General features: G+C 36.6%; 1 protein-coding gene across 2 annotated transcripts in view; it reads left to right on the forward strand.

The window, feature by feature from the left end:
- The window catches only part of BBS9 (Bardet-Biedl syndrome 9), a 436742-nt gene that overhangs the window by 230538 nt on the left and 186348 nt on the right, over positions 1-19856 (forward strand). For both annotated transcript variants that reach the window (XM_070468373.1, XM_070468376.1), the window contains one exon: positions 927-1079. In XM_070468373.1, coding sequence (XP_070324474.1) covers positions 927-1079 — 153 coding nt within the window. The remainder of the gene's footprint in view (positions 1-926; positions 1080-19856) is intronic.

Here is a 19856-nt window from a genome sequence, read left to right on the forward strand (position 1 = left end):
ATCTTTCTAGAATTGTTCTATGTAGTCACAACTATGTTACTATACAAATTTTTAGAAAAAATACATGAATATAGATATTCTGTTTCTTTACTTTGCTTCTTTGAATGAATCTTTGGCTAGCATTGCTTATCTGTACCTAGTGGTCCTCTTGTTCCTCTATTGATAGCAGTTTGATTATTAACATTATCTTACTGTAATAGGAATAGAACAAATTCTATAATGAATATGTTTGCATGTACATTACTTTTTGCAAGCACACCCCTTGGAAAAATTCCTGGAAGTGCGATTGCTAGGTCAAAGGCTGTTATGTTTGAGAACTATTTGTATTAACTTCTCTGTGAATCTTGCCTACTTTTCTATTGGATTGGTGTTCTTTTTCTTACTCATTTGTCTGGGTTGTGGTCACTTTTTCATCAGTTTGAAGATGCTTTCTAGATATTATGGCAATCACATAGAATTTTTTTTTTTTTAGGTTAGTAAAAAAAGCCAAAAGTCTTTTAACTTATAAAGATCTGTCTCATGCTAAAATTATCTTAAGAATACAATTTTCTAGTACTTTTGTTTTATTTAAACTTTTGATTCCTCTACAGTTGATTTTGCTGTAAAAGCTAGGGGAGAGATTATAGATTATTATTCTTTTTTCCCTTGTATATTTAATCAGTTATCACAAAATGTTTATTAAATAATCTGTCTTTACCCGTTGGTAAGTGGGCCATTTTTACTAAATTTCTATCCAGCCTATTTCACTGTATCATTTATGTATTCATGAATCAAATATCATACTGTTTTAATTCTCTAAACTCTGTAATACACTTAAATTTCCTCTTTACTCTTTTCAAATTTCTATTGGTATTGCCAGTATCCCTACTTTAGACATGTTTTTGTTGTGCACATTTAGCCTGAATTAAAGAAATTCTTCATTGTAGTTGCGGATAAATGGTGAAAAATTAGAAGAACTCTTATCTGAAAGAGCTGTACAATTTCGGGCCATTCAACGTCGGCTGTTAACAAGGTTCAAAGATAAAACACCTGCGCCCCTCCAACACCTGGACACCTTGCTGGATGGAACTTACAAGCAGGTAAGTATATCAGTGGTAGTTTTCTACTACTGGATATAATCTTTTCCCTCACTCTAGAGTCATGTACCAGACTACCAAGGTTAGGTGTTTCTTTCTTGTATATTATGAAACAGTGAACAGCATGCAGGCTTTAGAGTCAGAATTTAGTCAAGCTCTGTCACTGTCTAATTATGTGACTTTGAGTAATATAGAATAGATCCATCCATATTTTACTTTCCAGAGTTTTTGTGAGGATTTTCCATCATTTCTTTGAAGCAGCCAGCATAATGCCAGGCATATAGTATATGCTTGATAAATAGTAGCTATATGGTTAGTGTGTTTATTGGACAATTCTTGGTACATCCCATAATTATCATAATTCTCAGATTGTCTTACAAAGTAATTGGATCATACTTCTAGTTTTTTGTCAGCTGATGTTTTAAGATAGAATTCTGTTTTTAAAATTTACTTTATTGATGTATAGTTGATTTACAATGTGCTAGTTTATGCTGTACAATAAAGTGATTTAGTTTTATATATATATATATATATACACACACACACACATATATATACAGACGCACACACACACTTTCTTTTTCATATTGTTCTCCATTATGGTTTACCACAGGGTACTTCCCTGTGCTGAATAGTAGGACCTTGTTGTTTATCCATTCTATGTACAATAGTTTGTGTCTGCTAATCTCAAACTCCCAATCCCTTCCTTCCCTAGTTATCCTCCCTCTTGTCAATCACAAGTCTGTTCTGTATGTCTGTGAGTCTATTTTGTAGATAAATTCACTTGTGTCATATTTTAGATCCCACATATAGGTGATATTACATGGTATTTATCTTTTTCTTTTGGCTTAGTATGATCATCTCTAGGTCCATCCATGTTGCTGTATAACATTATTTCATTCTTTTTTATGGCTGACTGGTATTCCCTTGCATATGTGTATCATATCTTTATTCATCTGTCATTGACCATTTAGATTGTTTTCATGTCTGGCTGTTGTGAATTGTGCTGTGAACATAGGGGTATGCGTATCTTTTTGAATTATAGTTTTGTCTGGATATATGCATAGGATTGCTGGATCACATGGGAACTCTATTTTTTGTTTTTGAGAAACCTCTTTACTGTTTTCCATGGTGGCTTGCACCAACTTACATTACACCAACAGTGTAGGAGGGTTACTTTTTCTTTACACCCTCTATAGCAATTGTTGTTTGTAGACTTCTTTAGTATGGCCATTCTGATGGTGTGAGATGGTGCCTTATTGTGGTTTTGATTTGCATTTCTCTAATAATTAGCAATGTTGAGCATCTTTTCATGTGCCAGTTGGCCATGAGATAGAATTCTTAAATAGCCCTTTGTTCTAGCTCAAAGACTTTTTTTCTTCCTCTTTGAGTCTTTCTTCTACCAATGGTTTATCATTTGCATAACTACAGTTATCTGAGTCTTACTCTTAAGGTATTACATCTTTAAAAACTATTCAAAATTATCATCTCAGGCTTGAAATAATAATTTTTAAAATTGCAATTTCATGGATAAGACCTCTTCCAGTTTTACTATAAAGAAGTCAGCTTTGATTAACTACATTATGCCTTATATTTTGTACAATATCAATGATCTGTTTCAAAATCAGTGTTGATGATATGAATACTCTGTTGATTTTTTTGATTGAATTTTTTGTTGAGATAGTTATATATTCCCATGCAGTTATAATAAAAAGTACAGCTAGGGAATTCACTAGTGGATAAGAATCTGCCTGTCAGTGCAGGGGACACAGGTTCAATCCCTGGTCCGGGAAGATCCCACATGCCTCAGAGCAGCTAAGCCCATGAACCACAACCACTGAGCCTGATTGCTGTGGTTACTGAAGCCTGCATGCTCTAGAGTCCACGCTCCGAAATAAGAGAAACCACTGCAACGCGAAGCCTGCGCACCACAACAAAGACTAGCTCCTGCTGGTAGCAATTAGAGATAACCTGCAAGCAGCACTGAAGACTCAGCACAGTCAATAAATAAACAATTTAAAAAGAAACTATAAAAAAATATAGCTAGATTTCATCTATCATTTACCCACTTTTTTCCAGTGGTATCATTTTGTAAAACTATAGTATAATATCACGATCAGATTATGGACATTGATAAAATCTGTAGATTTTTATTCAGATTTCCACAATTTTACCTGTACTTATTTGTGGGTGTATTAAGTTCTATACACTTTTATGCAGGTGTGTGTATCCACCATCTTGTGTATTCAAGACACCGAGCAGCTCTGTCGCACAAGACTTATTCAAGTTGCATTTCATTGACAAAACCCCCTCTCCAACACTGTTCTCCTCTTCCACATTCTGCTGTTTTTGAAAGAAGGAATCAGATATTGTTTTCATAGGTAGCTTTTCTAAAGGGAAGAACCGTGGAGAAGGAAATGGCATCCCACTCCAGTATTCTTGCCTGGGAAATCCCATGGACAGAGGAGCCTGGTGGTCTACAGTCCATGGGGTCGCAAAGAGTCAAACATGACTTAGTGACTAAACAAGAACAGCAACAGCAAAGAGAAGAAAAATAGCTTACTATGTGAACATCACTAAATGTGTTGATAATATATTTGCTTCTTGAAATTTTCATGGTTGTTTGTACCGTGTGAGCCACCAGGGGAGCTCAGCTGGAGGGACAGTCTGCAGCAATAGTAGATTTTTGGAAAGAAAATGGGGCTTCAAGACCAAAGACCCCAGTTCTGTCACTTATTTGCTATGTGGCTTTTGGCAATTTTCTTACCTTCCCAGAACTTCAGTTTCTTTCCATAAAATGGAACACATACTCACTGTCTTATTACAAAGATTCTATTCCATAGTGGATGTAGAAATGCTTGGTAAATTGTTCTACAAATACAGATTGCAAATTTCTTCTGTGCTGAAGCTGTTACGTGACTCAGTAAGCACTAATGCTGTTTCTGTTCCAGACTTTTTTTTCTCTCTCAGGTATACTTTTTGTTTTGGTTTGTTCTTTGTTTTCTTTCTTTTTTTCCCCCTCTTCCTTCTTCTTCATATATCTTTGATGATCTATCTCATTCTTGGGCTTCCTGCCACATCTGCACTTGGAGCTGAAGAATCTTGTCTGTAATGGTGCTGTATCGTTTTGTGGACAAAATGGCAGAGGGATCTTTAAAGGGGTTTGATGAAGATACTTGATTTAATGCTTTCCATATTTTCTATATAGCAAGACTTCCTTTGTCTTTTCTACATTCTGAGTTCTGGGGTTTATTTTTTTCTGCTTAGGTCTTAAGGGTGCTAGGTGTCCAGGAGCTGCTATGAATTCCAATAAAGTTTTTAAGACAAGCTGAAGGTGAAGCCCAAATCCCTTCATAAATGAATGATTGTACATTGCTGAGTTGGCTACAGTGTGAAATAATTGATATGGTATTAATATATTTATTCATGTAATAGAGTCAGTGATGGCACAGTTGTACAGGTTCTGAGGTCAATTTGGCTTACTGTCTCTTCATTCAGTAGTGGTAGCTATTGTTATTTAGGAGCCCGATGTCAGTTTGCCAGGTGCAGAGTGGGGAAGGCTGGGATGGGCAGGCACATGGCTTCTGTGCCCTTGGTGTTGAGCAGCAGCTCTTGGGTGTGCATGCTCAGTCACTGCAGTCGTGCCTGACGCTTTGCAACCCTATGGGCTGTAGCCCGCCAAGGGTCCTCTGTCTGTGGGATTCTCCAGGCAAGAATACTGAAGTGGGCTGCCATTTCTTCCTCCAGGGGGTCTTCCTGACCCACGATTCAAACCCACGTCTCTTAGGTCTCCTGCATTGGCAGGCAGGTTCTTTACCATTAGTGCCACCTGAAGAAACTCTTGGTACTACTGGCTTACACAGTGAAGCCAGTGAACTGAAGACAGTCTCTAGTCTTCTAATGACCTGGGATGTAGGATCATGAGGTCAAGTGACTGTCTTCCCCACATCCCAGATTGTTTCATCTGGATGTATTCTTTAAAGGAAAATTTCTCAGTCAAAAAATATTTCTCACTCACAAACACACACACATCATACACACACACACACACGCGCGTGCGCACACGTGCATATACATATTACTTAGCAAAAATGTACTAAATTATAATTCTGCCGGCAGTTTATAAAATAATGTCTGTTTTCTAGGTATTATTGTTTTTGATAGTTAGAATTCTTAACCTGGTAAAATAATTTTACTGTTATTTTAATCTTTCTTTGCTTGCCAGTGAGGTTGAACATTTAAAAATGTTAACCGGCCATTTACCTTTCTTCTATTGTGAGTTACATGTGTAAAACCTTTTGGTCAATAGTTTATCAGGTAGTGCAGCTTTTTGTTATTTTGTGTATATTAAGCTAGCAAGCTTTTAGCATACTTCTGTCATGCATAAAAAATACTTTGTGTATGTAAGGAATGTAATCTTTCTTCATATGTAAAATTTTACCTATTTGTCATTTGCCTTTTATTTTTTAGACAAGTAAAATTTATAAAATCTTTGCATAGTAAAATCTATTACTCTTTTTCCTTCAGACATCAGTATCTAGGAAAGTCTTCCCATGTCAAGAGTACATAAATATTGACTAAAAATTTATTTTAACGTTTTTATGCTATCATTCTTTATATATACTTTTTTAATCCATTGGAATGTATTATGCAATTTAGAGGGAATCTGATCTTCTCATCAAAAATGGTGAACTAGTTGTCTGAGCCCCTGCTTATTGTAGAATCCATTTTTTTTCTTACTGAGCTGAAATACTAATTGTAACATTTAACAATTTTACTGTATAGCAAACTACTCCAAACCTTAGTGGTTTCAAAAAACAACAATTCATTATTGCTCATGAGTCTTCAAATCAGCTGAGCAGTTCTGCTGACCTGGGCCATGGTTAGCTGTTCTTGTTTGAATTCACAATCACTCCATCTAACTGCTCACAGTTAGATGGAGTGATTGTGCCACATGTATCTCCTGTGTGGCAGGCTGGCCTGTTCATTTTGTGGCTGTAGGTCCCAATATACAAATACTCTTCAAGTCTCTGCCTGTGCTATGTCTGTAATTCCCCATTGGTTTTGACCAACCCAGATCAAAGGGCTGGGAAAATAAACTCTTCTTTACTGAAGGAGTAAAGGATTGTGGGCATTTTCACAATCTACCCTAAATTAGCATATAGTAATGGTGGCTCAGATGGTGAAGAATCCGCCTGCAATGTGGGAGACCTGGATTCAGTCCCTGGGTCAGGAAGATCCCCTGGAGGAGCTCATGGAAACCCACTCCAGTGTTCTTGCCTAGAGAATCTGTATGTACAGAGGAGCCGGTGGGCCGCAGTCCAGGGGGTCGCAAAGAGTCAGACATGACTGAGTGACTAAGCACAGCACAAATTAGCAAAATGTTTTAAAAGCTAATTTTTGCAACTTTCCTATCCCTTGAACTTAGGTTTTTCTATATTTTTTACTCTGAAACCTATTTTTTTTTAATTAAAATTTCATTAATTCGTAATCAGTGTGGTCTGTGGATTCTAAAGATAATTTCTCCTGCAATTCATTAGATTTAAGAAAACAGAACATCTGTGCTATTTTCAGGCTAGTGAGACTGCCCAGATACTTGCCTGTGTGCTAAGTTATGGTCAGCTGTCTTGGGCATGGAATCTGTTATTTAGTCTCCTGTGAGTCACTGCCGTAGTCCTGTCCAGGGTGGGCTTTATTTGTGTGTGATCTATGCAGTCACAGAACCCTGTGTTTGGTTGAATGCTCTGTGGTAGCCATCTTGAAATTCTGAAGACTTTTTCAACATGAGGCCCTATATTTTCGTTTTGCTATGGGTCCCTCAAATAATGTAGGTTGTTATTGCCCTGTTGGAATTTCTAGCGAGAACAAGACAATTAGGAGTTCAAATGTAGAGTATAATTCAAAGACGTACTGTTTTTATACCACTACCCCAAAACCACTTGTAGGTTTCTTAAAGATGAACAGGAAGGGATATAGTGGACTCCTCTGAATAGCTCAAAGGCTTTTTCCTGGGACTGGCATCTTGGTTAACTGACAGTGAAATGACAAGGGTTATCACATTTAAGGTTATCATCTTGCAATTAGTTGTCTCTAAGCATGTTGTGCGGAGAAGGCAATGGCACCCCACTCTAGTACTCTTGCCTGGAAAATCCCATGGATGGAGGAGCCTGGTGGGCTGCAGTCCATGGGATCGCTAAGAGTCAGACACGACTGAGCGACTGACTTCACTTTCACTTTTCACTTTCATGCATTGGAGAAGGAAATGGCAACCCACTCCATTGTTCTTGCCTGGAGAATCCCAGGGACAGAGGAGCCTGGTGGGCTGCCGTCTATGGGGTTGCACAGAGTCGGACACGACTGAAGTGACTTAGCAGCAGCAGCAACAAGCATGTTGTGGGTGGCAGCCTGTGGGTCATTGGCTTCAAGATGCACCATGAATAGTTATGAATTTTGATATACAAAGAGTTCAGCCAACAACTTTTCTCCCGTTTTCAACTGCAAGTTATTTTTTATATCTTGTATCTTTGATTGAACAGGAACCCCCAAACCACATCACCACATTATAATTTTAGTAGCATGCTTTTCCTGTATAGTATCTACCTACCATCACATCAGACTTCACTGGGGCATCTACCATCCCCTCTTTACTGAGGTCATCCTATTGCTGAGGCAAGGAGAGAGGAATAGCACATTTACTCTGGAAAAGCATCTTGTGATTCTTACATGGGAAGGATCTGGTTTCCAATGAATGAAGTTTTTACAGTTGCTCACCACAATTTCTATACCTTTTCTAGAATTTTGGAAGAAAAGTCTTACTTTGTTAAAGAACTTTCACCTTTACTTTTATCTTTAGAGGCATAATGTTAAAAGGAAGTAACTAGGTCAAGAGTTTCTTTTTTTTCAGCAGTCAGAAACCTGTATTTCCTCATTTGGATAATTATAATACTGCTTTGTCAATCACCTGAGTATATTTTTGGAGGACCTAAGAAAGAAAGTATGGGAAAGATGGGAAATTCGTGTTTATTGAGGATCTATTGAGTCTGAGGTACATTTCATTTATTATTTCATGTAACATAATCATCTTATGTGGGTGGCATTCTTATTTCCATTTTATGGTTGAAGAACTTGAGACTTAAAGCAGGGTTAAACCACTTGCTCAGTGTTACAAAGATATTAAATCATCTATTCCAAAGTCTGTGTTTTATGAGTATGTCATGTGGCATTTTTCCTTCAATTATTTCCAGGGGAGACGTAGACATCATAGGTTTTCCTTAGCAAATCTACAGTCAGGCTGACGAAAAAGGAGATTTGTGCATATTTGTGCATATTTGTACATATTCATGGTGTGTATATGTATATATTCATGATCATTCAATATTCATTTTATATGTACCTATCAGAAAGTCACAAAATTTTCTGGAGAGTTCCCCAAAGTGTGTATTACATCTGAAACTTGTGTATCAGAGGAAGAGGCGAGTTTGTTAATGTAACTAATGCTGAAGTTCAGTTTCTTTGCCGTCAAATACTAGTGCTTGTTGCATTTGGCAGAAGAGCTTTGGAAAATAAGTTCTCTTTGATGTTGTAAAATTTTCACGTGTATTTGTTTGTCAAAGCAGGACTGAATGGTTGAATTGAAATAGGGGAAATTTAGACTTACCCTATGGTTTGGCTTGTGTTTTAATGCTTTTATCTGTACTAAGATTTTTTTTTTCTCCACTTGAACACTAACCCTCTGTTGTAACAGAGGAAAAGTGTTTACTACTAATCTAAAAGTTTAATTGTGTCAGATGACATATATGTAACGTAATGACCGATAGCCATTAATGTTCTAGAAAGGTACTTGGCTGATTTTTCTATTCTGCAAAAGGAAAGCTATATTAGGCACAATTTTAAACAGAGATCCTGTGTGGTTTCTAACTTGCTATTTGTTACTTTTTCTATGCTTAAAACTTCCTTCCATTCTGTCTATTTGTGTGGTATTGATATATAAAAATCATTTAAAGTCATGGAAAAATCTAAGAGCACTTTGGTCCATGATTTTAAATGAGCATAATTTTGGCTGATAACACAAAGGAATATGTGATGAAACCATTCAGAGGCCTATTTGCCTCTTTGCATTGGCAAGTAAACTGATAGACTGAGAAGGAAGTATCAGGGATTTGATGATGTGGCTTCATTTTTTTCCTTATAACTATTTAGAAGCTAAGAAGTTCTTTCTCTTCCCAAGGAGATAGAATAAACAGATGATAAAGGGAGCAGAGAAACATGTAATCATATATTTGGGGATGATTGGGAGAGGTAAGTTTAAAAAAAAATAAAAAGGATGAGATGTTAGTAAAAAGATGGAGTTTGCATATTTTCACTTCATAATTCTATCCTTGAATGTTTAAGAAGGTGGTTTGCAAAGAAAAAAGACATTCATCGAGTTGTTCATTTATGGTATTAATCATTTTTGTAAGAAATGATAAATCAGCTTTCTATAGTTGGAAAATGATCAGATAATTGTAGTACTCTCATTTAATGTGTCGTTTCTTATCATTATTTTGTCTCATTATTTTAAGAACTGGAATAATGTGAAACATTTTAAAGAACTGTAAAAAGCAGACTAGTGTATGCTGCTGCTGCTCAGTCGTGTCTGACTCTCTGTGACCCCATGGACTGTAGCCCACCAGGCTCCTCTGCCCATGAGATTCTCCAGGCAAGAACACTGGAGTGGGTTGCCATTTCCTTCTCCAGGGGATCTTCCTGACCCAGGGATTGAATCTGCGTCTCCTGTGGCTCTTGTATTGGCAGGTGGATTTTTTTTTTTTTTAACCACTGAGCCACCTGGAAAGATTAATATGTAATAACTTACAAATAGATATAGCTATGATTGATGAGTACTGAAAGATTTGGAAGGAGGATAAAAATTGAAAATGGTATACATTTGTTATATATGATTTTAAATCTTAAATAACATTTAAAATATTTAAAATATTAATTATTATAATTATAATTTGATAAGCACAAATTTTTTTTTCACCATATGTGAATGTTCTTAATACTACTGAACTGTACACTTAAAATACTTAAGATGGTAAATTTTATATTTTGCTTTACCTCAATTCATAAAATAATAACTTTTTGAAAAATTAGACATGCAGAACTCCTGGTCTTCATTGGTTTTCTGAGGAAAGTATTTTCTCTCTCCTGTATATACCTTATAAGTTTATTTTTCTAGTCTCCTCATGTGTAGAACTTTTGAATTATCATGACATATATGAGTTAGTTTATTTGTATTCACTTAAGAGAAAACAACTGGATAACTGTATGGTATACTTGAGTGAATATATGAGTAAGGAAGGGCATTATCTTGCTCTGACTATAACCTCACCAGTTCCTCAGCTAAACTGGAGAAGCTTACAGAGCTCTTTCAAAAATGATGCCAATTTTTCTTCATCCGGGTCAGAGTGCAGTCTGGAATATAATCTCCAAAGTGTGTTTCTTTTAAGTACATCACTGATGTATTCAGTATATGTGTGTGGTTATATTCATTGGAAGGACTGATGCTGAAGCTGAAGCTCCAAAACTTTAGTTACCTGATTGGAAAAGACCTTGGTGCTGGGAAAGATTGAGGGCAGGAGAAGAAAGGGGCAACAGAGGATGAGATGGTTGGATGGCATCACCGGCTCAATGGACATGAGTTTGAGCAAACTCCAGGAAATAGTGAAGGGCAAGGAAGTCTGATGTGCTGCAGTCTATGGGGTCGAGAAGAGTCAGACATGACTGAGTGACTGAACGCCACCACCAGTAGCTACGTTAAAAAAGCGAAATGAAACAAGTAAACTTAATTTTGATAATGTGTTTTATTTAACCCTACGTACCTAAAGTATGAGTTCGAGCAAGCTCTGGGAGATGGTGAAGGACAGGGAAGCCTGCTGTGCCGCAGTCCACGGGGCCATAAAGAGTCGGACAAGACTGAGTGAGCAACAAACAACAACAATCTAAAATATTATAATTTCAACATAAACAAATAAAAATTATTAATGATATTTAATATTTTTTCACACTAAGTCTTTAAAACATGGTTTATTTTACCCTTGCAGCCACATTTAAAGTGCTGAATATCCACACGTAGCTAATGATTACCTTAGTGAACATTACAGTTCTAGCTATAGATAATTGTCAACTCAATTTTATATTGTTTCTTATAATGTCTCTTTTCTTGATTTTTTTTCTTCTTTCAGTCCCTCTAAGTGCTTGTTCTGGATAAGACTGTCGTTGACCATTGATTTTTACTCACATGATGTGAATAGTAGGTAGTGGGAAACACTAAGACTGCCAGGAACTAGCAGGAACCTTTGCTTACATAAACCATGACTTCAGATATTGTTTTTAAAAAAAGCATCAAACTTTGTGTTGACAGATTTGGGTCCCACTTCCAGCTCTTTCTGACTCTCTGACTTCGGGTGTGTCACAACCTCTCTGAGCCTCGGCTTCTTCACTTCCATCTCTGGACTTCCTTAGGACCTTTTTGAGCAGCATCCAGCTTGGGGCTTATCTTCTAGTAAAATTCTCAGTAAATATTTATTGTGCTGTATAATGATTAAGACAAGGGATTTAGAATCTTTAAGTTTCTGTAAATACAGAATTTCAGAAACAAACGGGACATTTTTGGGTCATCTAGTGCCAGCCCTTAGACTGGGATGTGGTTGTTAGCCAGTCGTTTGGTGGATGCTAATGCTAGTGATCTAAGTTACAGGGCTTTGTGAGATTGAATTAGTTTTCAAACAAAATATATAAGTGCAAAGTATTATTGTAAATTAGAGCTACGCTTTCCTGGATTTAGGTGTATAATGCTAATTGACATTAATGGGGATTGTACATAAACCAAGGGGAGAACAGACCTATTAGTGTATAAAAAACATTCTACTTCTAATATCTGTCTGGTATGCTTTTCTTCCCTGGGGCATATGCATTTTTTAAAAATAAATTGAATGCATACTTCTTTGTCTTCATCTTGTTCAATCAGTATTGGAGTTTTCTGATTGCTAGTGTTGGTTTAAACATCTCCCTAGATTATAAATTCAGTATTATGGTTTTATTTTGGCAAACTTACCAGATTCAGAAATGTGATATTCATCTGCATTCTAAACTAAAAGTTATCAGGGGTACTCTCTTGTGCTGAAATTTCATTCTATTTGTTGTTTGATCTTTTGAAAAAAAAAAATTAGTCCTTTGACATACACTCAGAAGCAAGATGTTTCTAATATTACAATAAAACAATTAATGGCTCCATTATAAGGAAATGAAAATCTTATCTTTTTGTGTCAGTGATGAGAGAAAAATATATAAGTGCCCTCCAATTATCTGTAATTGTATGAGGTTTTCTTTCATTTATGTTATCTGTCTTTCTGTTTAATCCCATCTAGCACAATTATTCCTTTTGTATTAGTTTTCTCTAAATGGAGTTCTGAATGGTTTGAATTGTGAATTGACAATGATCACAATCTTTATAACTCCTCCTCCCTCTCCACCTTCTTCTCTTCCTTGCCTTTCTCTTTAAATAAAGGAAAACAAATAGAGTTTCCTGGAGAGATTATTTTATGAGCTTAGCAAAAGGGAGAAGATGTATGGCCTTTGTAAGAGTGTCTATGAACAACGGAATAATTAAATCATTTTGATATGTTTCTCTGTATATTAATAACTAGAGGTCTAATAGTGTTCTGAAAGTCTGAAAAGTAACCAAGGATAAATTGAGGTGTTATATTTTTAAAAAGATAAGAGACTGGGCTTCCCTAATGGTTCAGTGGTAAAGTATCCACCTGCCACTGCAGGAGACTTAGGTTCCATCCCTGATTTGGGAAGCTCACACATGCCATGGAGCAACTAAGCCTTTGTGCCACAGCTCTTGAGCCTGTGCTCTAGAGCCCACGTGCCACAACTACTGAAACCTGTGTGCCCTGGAGGCTGTGCTCTGCAACAAGAGAAGCCACTGCAATGAGAAGCCCGCTCACCACAACTACAGCGTAGCCCCAGCTTGCCGCAACTAGAGGAAAGCCTGTGGAGCAACGAAGACCCAGCACAGCCAAAATATAAAAGATAGAGACCTAACTGTATGTCTAGGAACACGGTAATAATAGGTAAAAGCAGTTTCATCTAATTAAAAGAAATGACTTTTTAAGCATTGGACTTTAAATGGATTTAAATTTATTATTGCTTTACCTGGGAATCATTAATAAAATATTGTATAGTAAAATCGGCAGGCATTTATCATCATTATTTTACCAAATGAATCAACTCATATTGTTTTTAAATTTACTTTTATATGATTTCCAAATCTCTTATAGCAGTATAAAAGATTTCAGGAAAATCAAACCACCTTTCGCACACAAGTTATTAGTTTTCTGCCTCCCTTTATCCCTATCTAAGACTAGCTTCTGGACAGCAGTTAATAAATATTCTTGTTCAATTGGTTTTGCAGTTAGAAAGATGGGCTCAGAGGCCATATTCTTGGAAATGTTTTTCCCATGGAAGTGACAGAGTTTCACAGGGCCATCTCCCTCTGTCTTTTATCTTACTTTAGTGATTCAAGGTAAAGCTGTGTAAGAGAATTGGCTCTTACTAAGTTGAGGCCATGAACTCAAGGACGCTCAAGGAAACCACAAGGTCCTGGTACTTATAGTCTAATATGTTGATTACCTGTCTGGCACATTAGACAAGATTGATCTTCTAAATGTAATTATCTGTAGTTTTTCTTTGTTTGTTTTTGTCCTATCTCATTCTAAGACCTTTAGGGCATCACTGTTGTCTATCCAATCAAGTTGAGACTTCTTACTCTGATAGTCAAAGGTCTCTAAAGAGTAGAACTCAGTGCCTTCCTGTCTTAACTCTGACTTCTGCAAAACCTACATGCCAGTCAAGCTAGTGTAACCTCTTAAACAAAAGCTCTATTGATGTGTAATTTGCATAATATAAAATTCACCCATCATACATCAGTTTAGTTCAGTCGCTCAGTCATGCCCATCTCTTTGTGACCCGATGAACTGCAGCACACCAGGCCTCCCTGTCCATCACCAACTCCCAGAGTTCACCCATACCCATGTCCATTGAGTCAATGATGCCATCCAACCATCTCATCCTCTGTCATCCCCTTCTCCTCCTGCCCTCAATCTGTCCCAGCATCAGGATCTTTTCAAATGAGTCAACTCTTCGCATCAGGTGGCCAAAGTATTGGAGTTTCAACTTCAGCATCAGGCCTTCCAATGAACACCCAGGACTGATCTCCTTTAGGATGGACTGGTTGGATCTCCTTGCAGTCCAAGGGACTCTCAAGAGTCTTCTCCAACACCACAGTTCAAAAGCATCAATTCTTCGGCACTCAGCTTTCTTTATAGTCCAACTCTCACATCCATACACGATTACTGAAAAAACCATAGCCTTGACTAGATGGACCTTTGTTGACAAAGTAATGTCTCTGCTTTTCAATATGCTGTCTAGGTTGGTCATATATACCATTTGATAATTTTTAGTAAATTTATACAGTTGTGCAGCTCTCCCTCACCACATCCCAATTTTAGAACATTACCACTATACCCAAAAGATCCTTTGTGCCCATTAACTCTTAATCCCCTTTCTCAACCTTAATGACAAGAAATTACTGTCTCTTTAAGTTGACCTTTTCTGGATATTTCACATAAACAGAATAACACAGTCTTTTCGATATATTTTTTTTAAATATCTGCTTTTGAGGTTTGTCCATATAGTAGTATGTTTATGTTGTTGGAGCTTGTTCCTTTTTATTGCTGAATAGTATTCCATTATATGAATATACCACATTTTGTTTTTTATCAATTGATAGGTATTTGGATTGTTTTCAGTTTGACCAACAAATAAATAATGCTAATATTCCTGTATATGTCTTTATGTGAACACATGTTTTCTTTTGGTAGATTATTAGGAGTGGAATTATAGGGTGGTATGGTAAATTTATGTTTCTTTTGATGAAATTCACAAACTGTTTTCCTTAGGATTGTGTTGTATCATTTTATATTCCTACCAGCAGTGTATGAGGGTTCAAGTTGTTCCACGTGGTCGCCAACACTTTTTATTCTTTTTTTAAACTATAGGCATTCCACTGGGTATCTCATTATGATTTTAATTTGCATTCTTCCTAATGACTAATGATTTGGGCATTTTTTCATTTGCTTATTAGGCTATTCTCTTTTGATCAAACTTTCCCTATACATTTCTTCCATTTTGCCTATGCTTATGCTATTCTCATTACCTGAACCTTACCTTTTTTTGGTTCCATTTTCTTTCTTGGAAGCTTCCTACAAAGTATATCTTTGTAAAGCATTCCTTTATTTCTTCCTGCCAATTCCAGTTATCTGTGATCTCTCCTTCCTTTAAACCTCAAGAACACTACGATTAAACCTCTGATGTAACATCTACTTATATTTTTCTGCCTGACACCATAATTACTTGAGTATTTGCTTCTTTTCTCCTGATGATCCATGAGCTCTTGGATGACTGGTATAGTTTTTTTTATTACCTATCAGTGCACAAAACAGTGACATACTGGGACGAGTACTGTATGAATGTTTGCCAAATAGACTTGTAGATGTTAAAGAAGAGAGGCTTCTTTAGTTAGTAATAAGGCAGATAGTCTAAGTGGGCTCAGTTTCAGTCTGCACTAGCTACAGCTGGAATGCTTCCTCTCACTTTGTGAGGATTAATCTTTAATTTATTTTCATGTTCCTTTGGCGTGGATTCCAGTACTAATCATCTCAACTGGCATCCCCTTTGCCCACAAGTCCCTGGTTACAGTCTTTCCTTTCCTTTGGGAAACCAGCATCAGAACATCGTCTCTGTTTGTGCTGTCACTTGAAATTCATGGCTCCAAGCTTATTTGCATGAAATCCTATCTCACCCTGGTCAGTCACCTCTCTCATTTCTCTTAGTCAGCAGTCTCCTTGAGCCGACTACTCATGGGCTGTATGATTTCTCTTATGGAACTTTCTGATGTTTACTTATGTATAAAGTTATATGTTGGAACTGTGAGGAGAGGAGTGATAAAAATTAACCAGAGGTAGTCTCTACTTGTTTCCATGTTCAGTGAATATATATTTCAACTAGAATATCCCATCCCATTGCACACACAAAAACATGTTCGTGATGTATTGATTGCACACACCACTTGTTTGTTGTTTGACCCCTGAGGATGGAGCAGAAAACAGATCTGAGGACCGAGCCTGGTGGTCCTCCAACACTTAAGTTCTATTAAGTACTGTTTGTTCCTCCAGTGAACAGTCTAGATTAAAGTGCTATTTAAAATTCTTTTGTCTACTTTTAAAATACATACAGTTTGACTTGCTTTCTATTGGATTTTGAGGTACCATTTTGTGTTTTTTTGTTTTCCTGATTTGTAATAGCCCTGTTGACAACCAATTTACTGACTCTAGAGGTTTAGCAAACAGATCACCAAGTTTGTTTGTTTGACACATAGTTAAGACTAGTGAGTACTAAACAGGGGCCTAAAGTTCTAGTCAGTGGTTTATGTGAATTTCTTTTAGGGCATGAGCTTTATTTATGAATCCATTTTAGGAGTTCAGGTGTGTTCTCTGCATACTTTCTCCACCCCCTTATAATTCTTACTGCTTTGGATGGATGATGTTACTAGAGAATTGACATGTAGGTAGCTGATATTTTACTGAATGTACATGCCTTCCCGTGTTTCTATATGCATACATACATTCTTTTAGTTTGTTACAAAGCTTTTTACCCTTCAAAAATAAAGTGAAAGCAATTTCAAAAGTTAGACACCATGTGATGCACCTCTATTTCCAGAATGATGTTCTGTGATGTTTCTGGATAAATACATATCAGTTGTTCTAATAGTCCTAGCCATATAAAAATATGCCATGTTGAGTAACATAGTGTTAATATAAAACTTGACATTTATTTAATTGACACAAGATGGATTAAATTATAACATCCTAGAGTGATTGATATATATGCTGTGCTAACCAAGTTTCTCACTTTTGGGAATTTCTTCTTCCACTTGTGAAGAGCTTCTACTGATTTTAAATGAATTAAATCTTTTCTTTTTGAAGCCACCCTTGCTTAGAATATTTCTCTTGAAGTTAATGGATCCATGTAGATAAATTATCTGGCTTAGAATATCTGAATTGCTTTTAAACTCCAGGCAAGCTGAAGGCTATATTTGGTGATGAAACCGTTTTTTGTTTGTAAGTTTTGGGTAGAGTGAAGTGATTTAGAGATTGCCTCTGACATTAGTACCATTTAGGTAGTTTGAAACATCACATATTTTAAAAGAGACTTGTGTTGGCATGTTTTTAATTTAGGAAAGAAGATAAAATTATATAAGAAGTTAAATTTAGATTGTGCACATGTATCAGCAGACCACAGAAGAATTTAAATTTTTCCTTTAAAAAAAAATCTGCTTTATATACCTCTAGTATAATGAAGGCCCTATGTATACATAAGGGAATAATTAAATACAGAAATGCAGCCTACTTGTTAGCCAGAAAGGATGCCTGGAACATGTGGATAAGCTTGGATATTTGTCTAATGTTAATTGGAATATTGGTTTTTGGTTGAAGATGCCAAATCTTCAGAAAAGTAATTGGATTTAGCTTCCTATTTAACAAACTGCTTCAAATCCCTGAAGTATCCCACATCCGAAACTAATTTTTCTTGATTGTATCAAGTTTAGTCATCAAGTTTAGTCATGAACAGAACAGGGTTGACATAGTTTTTTAATATTTAAAATATTTCTTGACAAGGTTTCAACACTGCTGCTTGTCTACAAATCTTATTGTTAGGTTCACTAATGACATGAAATCTTGTGTTCTGTGGAAACTAGGTTTTCAACTTAGTGAGACTATCTTCTTGAAATAAACCAATTTATTCTTTTTCCCTATACATTTAAAATTAAACTTAGATTTTGATCAGATTTCAAGAAATAACACAAAGTGGTGTATTTCTTACTGCTTTTCATGTGTGCTTTTTTAAAATGTGTGCTTAAGTTAACTCCTTTAGATTCAGCCTAGGAAATGTGTTTTGTGGTGATTCTTGATTCTCAGAAGCATTATTCGATATATAAATGTTTACTGTGTTGTGTCAAAGTCTTGTAAGTAGTTAAAAACTTAGAAAGTATAGCCTATTTGATCATTAAAATTCAGAGATTAAGAGATTCAGTTTAAGGGATTACTGTATCAATAGTTATTGAGCAACTACTGTTTACAGGTTTCTGTGTGATTGAAAGAGGTATATAAAGGTGTTTATGATATGTTTATTATCATGAGGACTTCTTCAGTGGCTCAACAGGTCAGGAATCTGCCTGCAATGCAGGAGACACAGGAGACATGAGTTTGATCCCTAGATCAGGAAGATCCCCTGGAGGAGGGCATAGCAACCCACTCCAGTATTCTTGCCTGGAGAATCCCACAGAGGAGCCTGGCAGGCTACAGTCCATAGGGTTGCAAAGAATCGGTCACAACTGAGCATGCTTCTGTCTCTGTGTGTGTAGTTTTGCTCAGTTTTGGGCTTCCCTGGTGACTTAGAGGGTAAAGAATCCACCTGCAATTCAGGAGACCTGGGTATGATCCTGAGTTGGGAAGATTCCCCTGGAGAAGGAAATGGCAACCCACTCCAGTATTCTTGCCTGAGAAATCCCATGGACAGAAGAGTTTGGCAGGCTATAGTCCATGGAGTTTCAAGAGTGGGCATGTCTGAGTAACTAATCATAACAACATCATATAACGATGAGGAGCATGATATATTTATATTGATGATAATTATAAAGATAGACTAATATTGCCTCTTGGTCTAGTCTTTTGCTGTTGAAGATGACCACTTTAATATTTGAAAAGGTAAAATGGTGCCTCAAGTGAAATATGAGCAGATGCATTACACATAGCTTTTAATTAAAGTATAGTATGAAAATGATGAAATTATCTTAATAGATATTAAGATTAATAGGAGCTATATAGCTCAACAATATTCTATTCTAACAATTATTCTAATGTGTTTTTTGTTCTGTGACCCATCTTATTTAGAGTAAATTTAAAGCCATGCTTCCCTGTAATTTTTATTCTAGCAGATGATGACTGTACATTTCAGCTGAAGTAAATTTTCTGTTTTTAGTTTGTCTTCAGAGTAGAATTAACAGCCAGACCTAACATTGTTCGATACTATGCCCCGTTACCTAGCACAGACTCTAGTATGGTGTATAGTAGGTGCTCAGCACATATTTGTTGAATTTGATGGTCCTGCCTGCAGGGCAGTTTGCCTTTCTTCATAGAGCTTCTGAAGGCATGCCTCTGTCTCTGCCAGTAATTTTTCTGGGTCCAGAATATTATTTAGCTAAAGAGATATCTACTTCTCTGGTGTCTCCGTCGGTACAGAATCTGCCTGCAGTGCGGGGGACCGGGTTTGATCCTGGGGTCGAGCAGGTCCTCTGTAGAAGGGCATGGCAATTCTTGCCTGGAGAATCCCCATGGACAGAGGAATCTGGAGGGTTACAGTCCATGGACTCGCAAAGAGTCAGACCCAAGTGAGTGACTAAGCACACATATGCACTTTATAACTTGTATATTTTAGACCTATGTTTATCATTCCCACTCCTGGAGTTGAACAGCATTGCAGGTACTACAGGCAATGCTATTAATCCTCCTTTGCTATGATTGGGTTTTAATTATTGAGTTGTTTCGGGACTCTGTTCTGTCACTGTGGAATTTTTATGATCCCTTTGTGCTTAAGAAGCAATTATCATCT

The sequence above is a fragment of the Odocoileus virginianus genome, chromosome 1, assembly GCF_023699985.2.
Source record: "Odocoileus virginianus isolate 20LAN1187 ecotype Illinois chromosome 1, Ovbor_1.2, whole genome shotgun sequence".
NCBI lineage: Eukaryota > Metazoa > Chordata > Mammalia > Artiodactyla > Cervidae > Odocoileus > Odocoileus virginianus.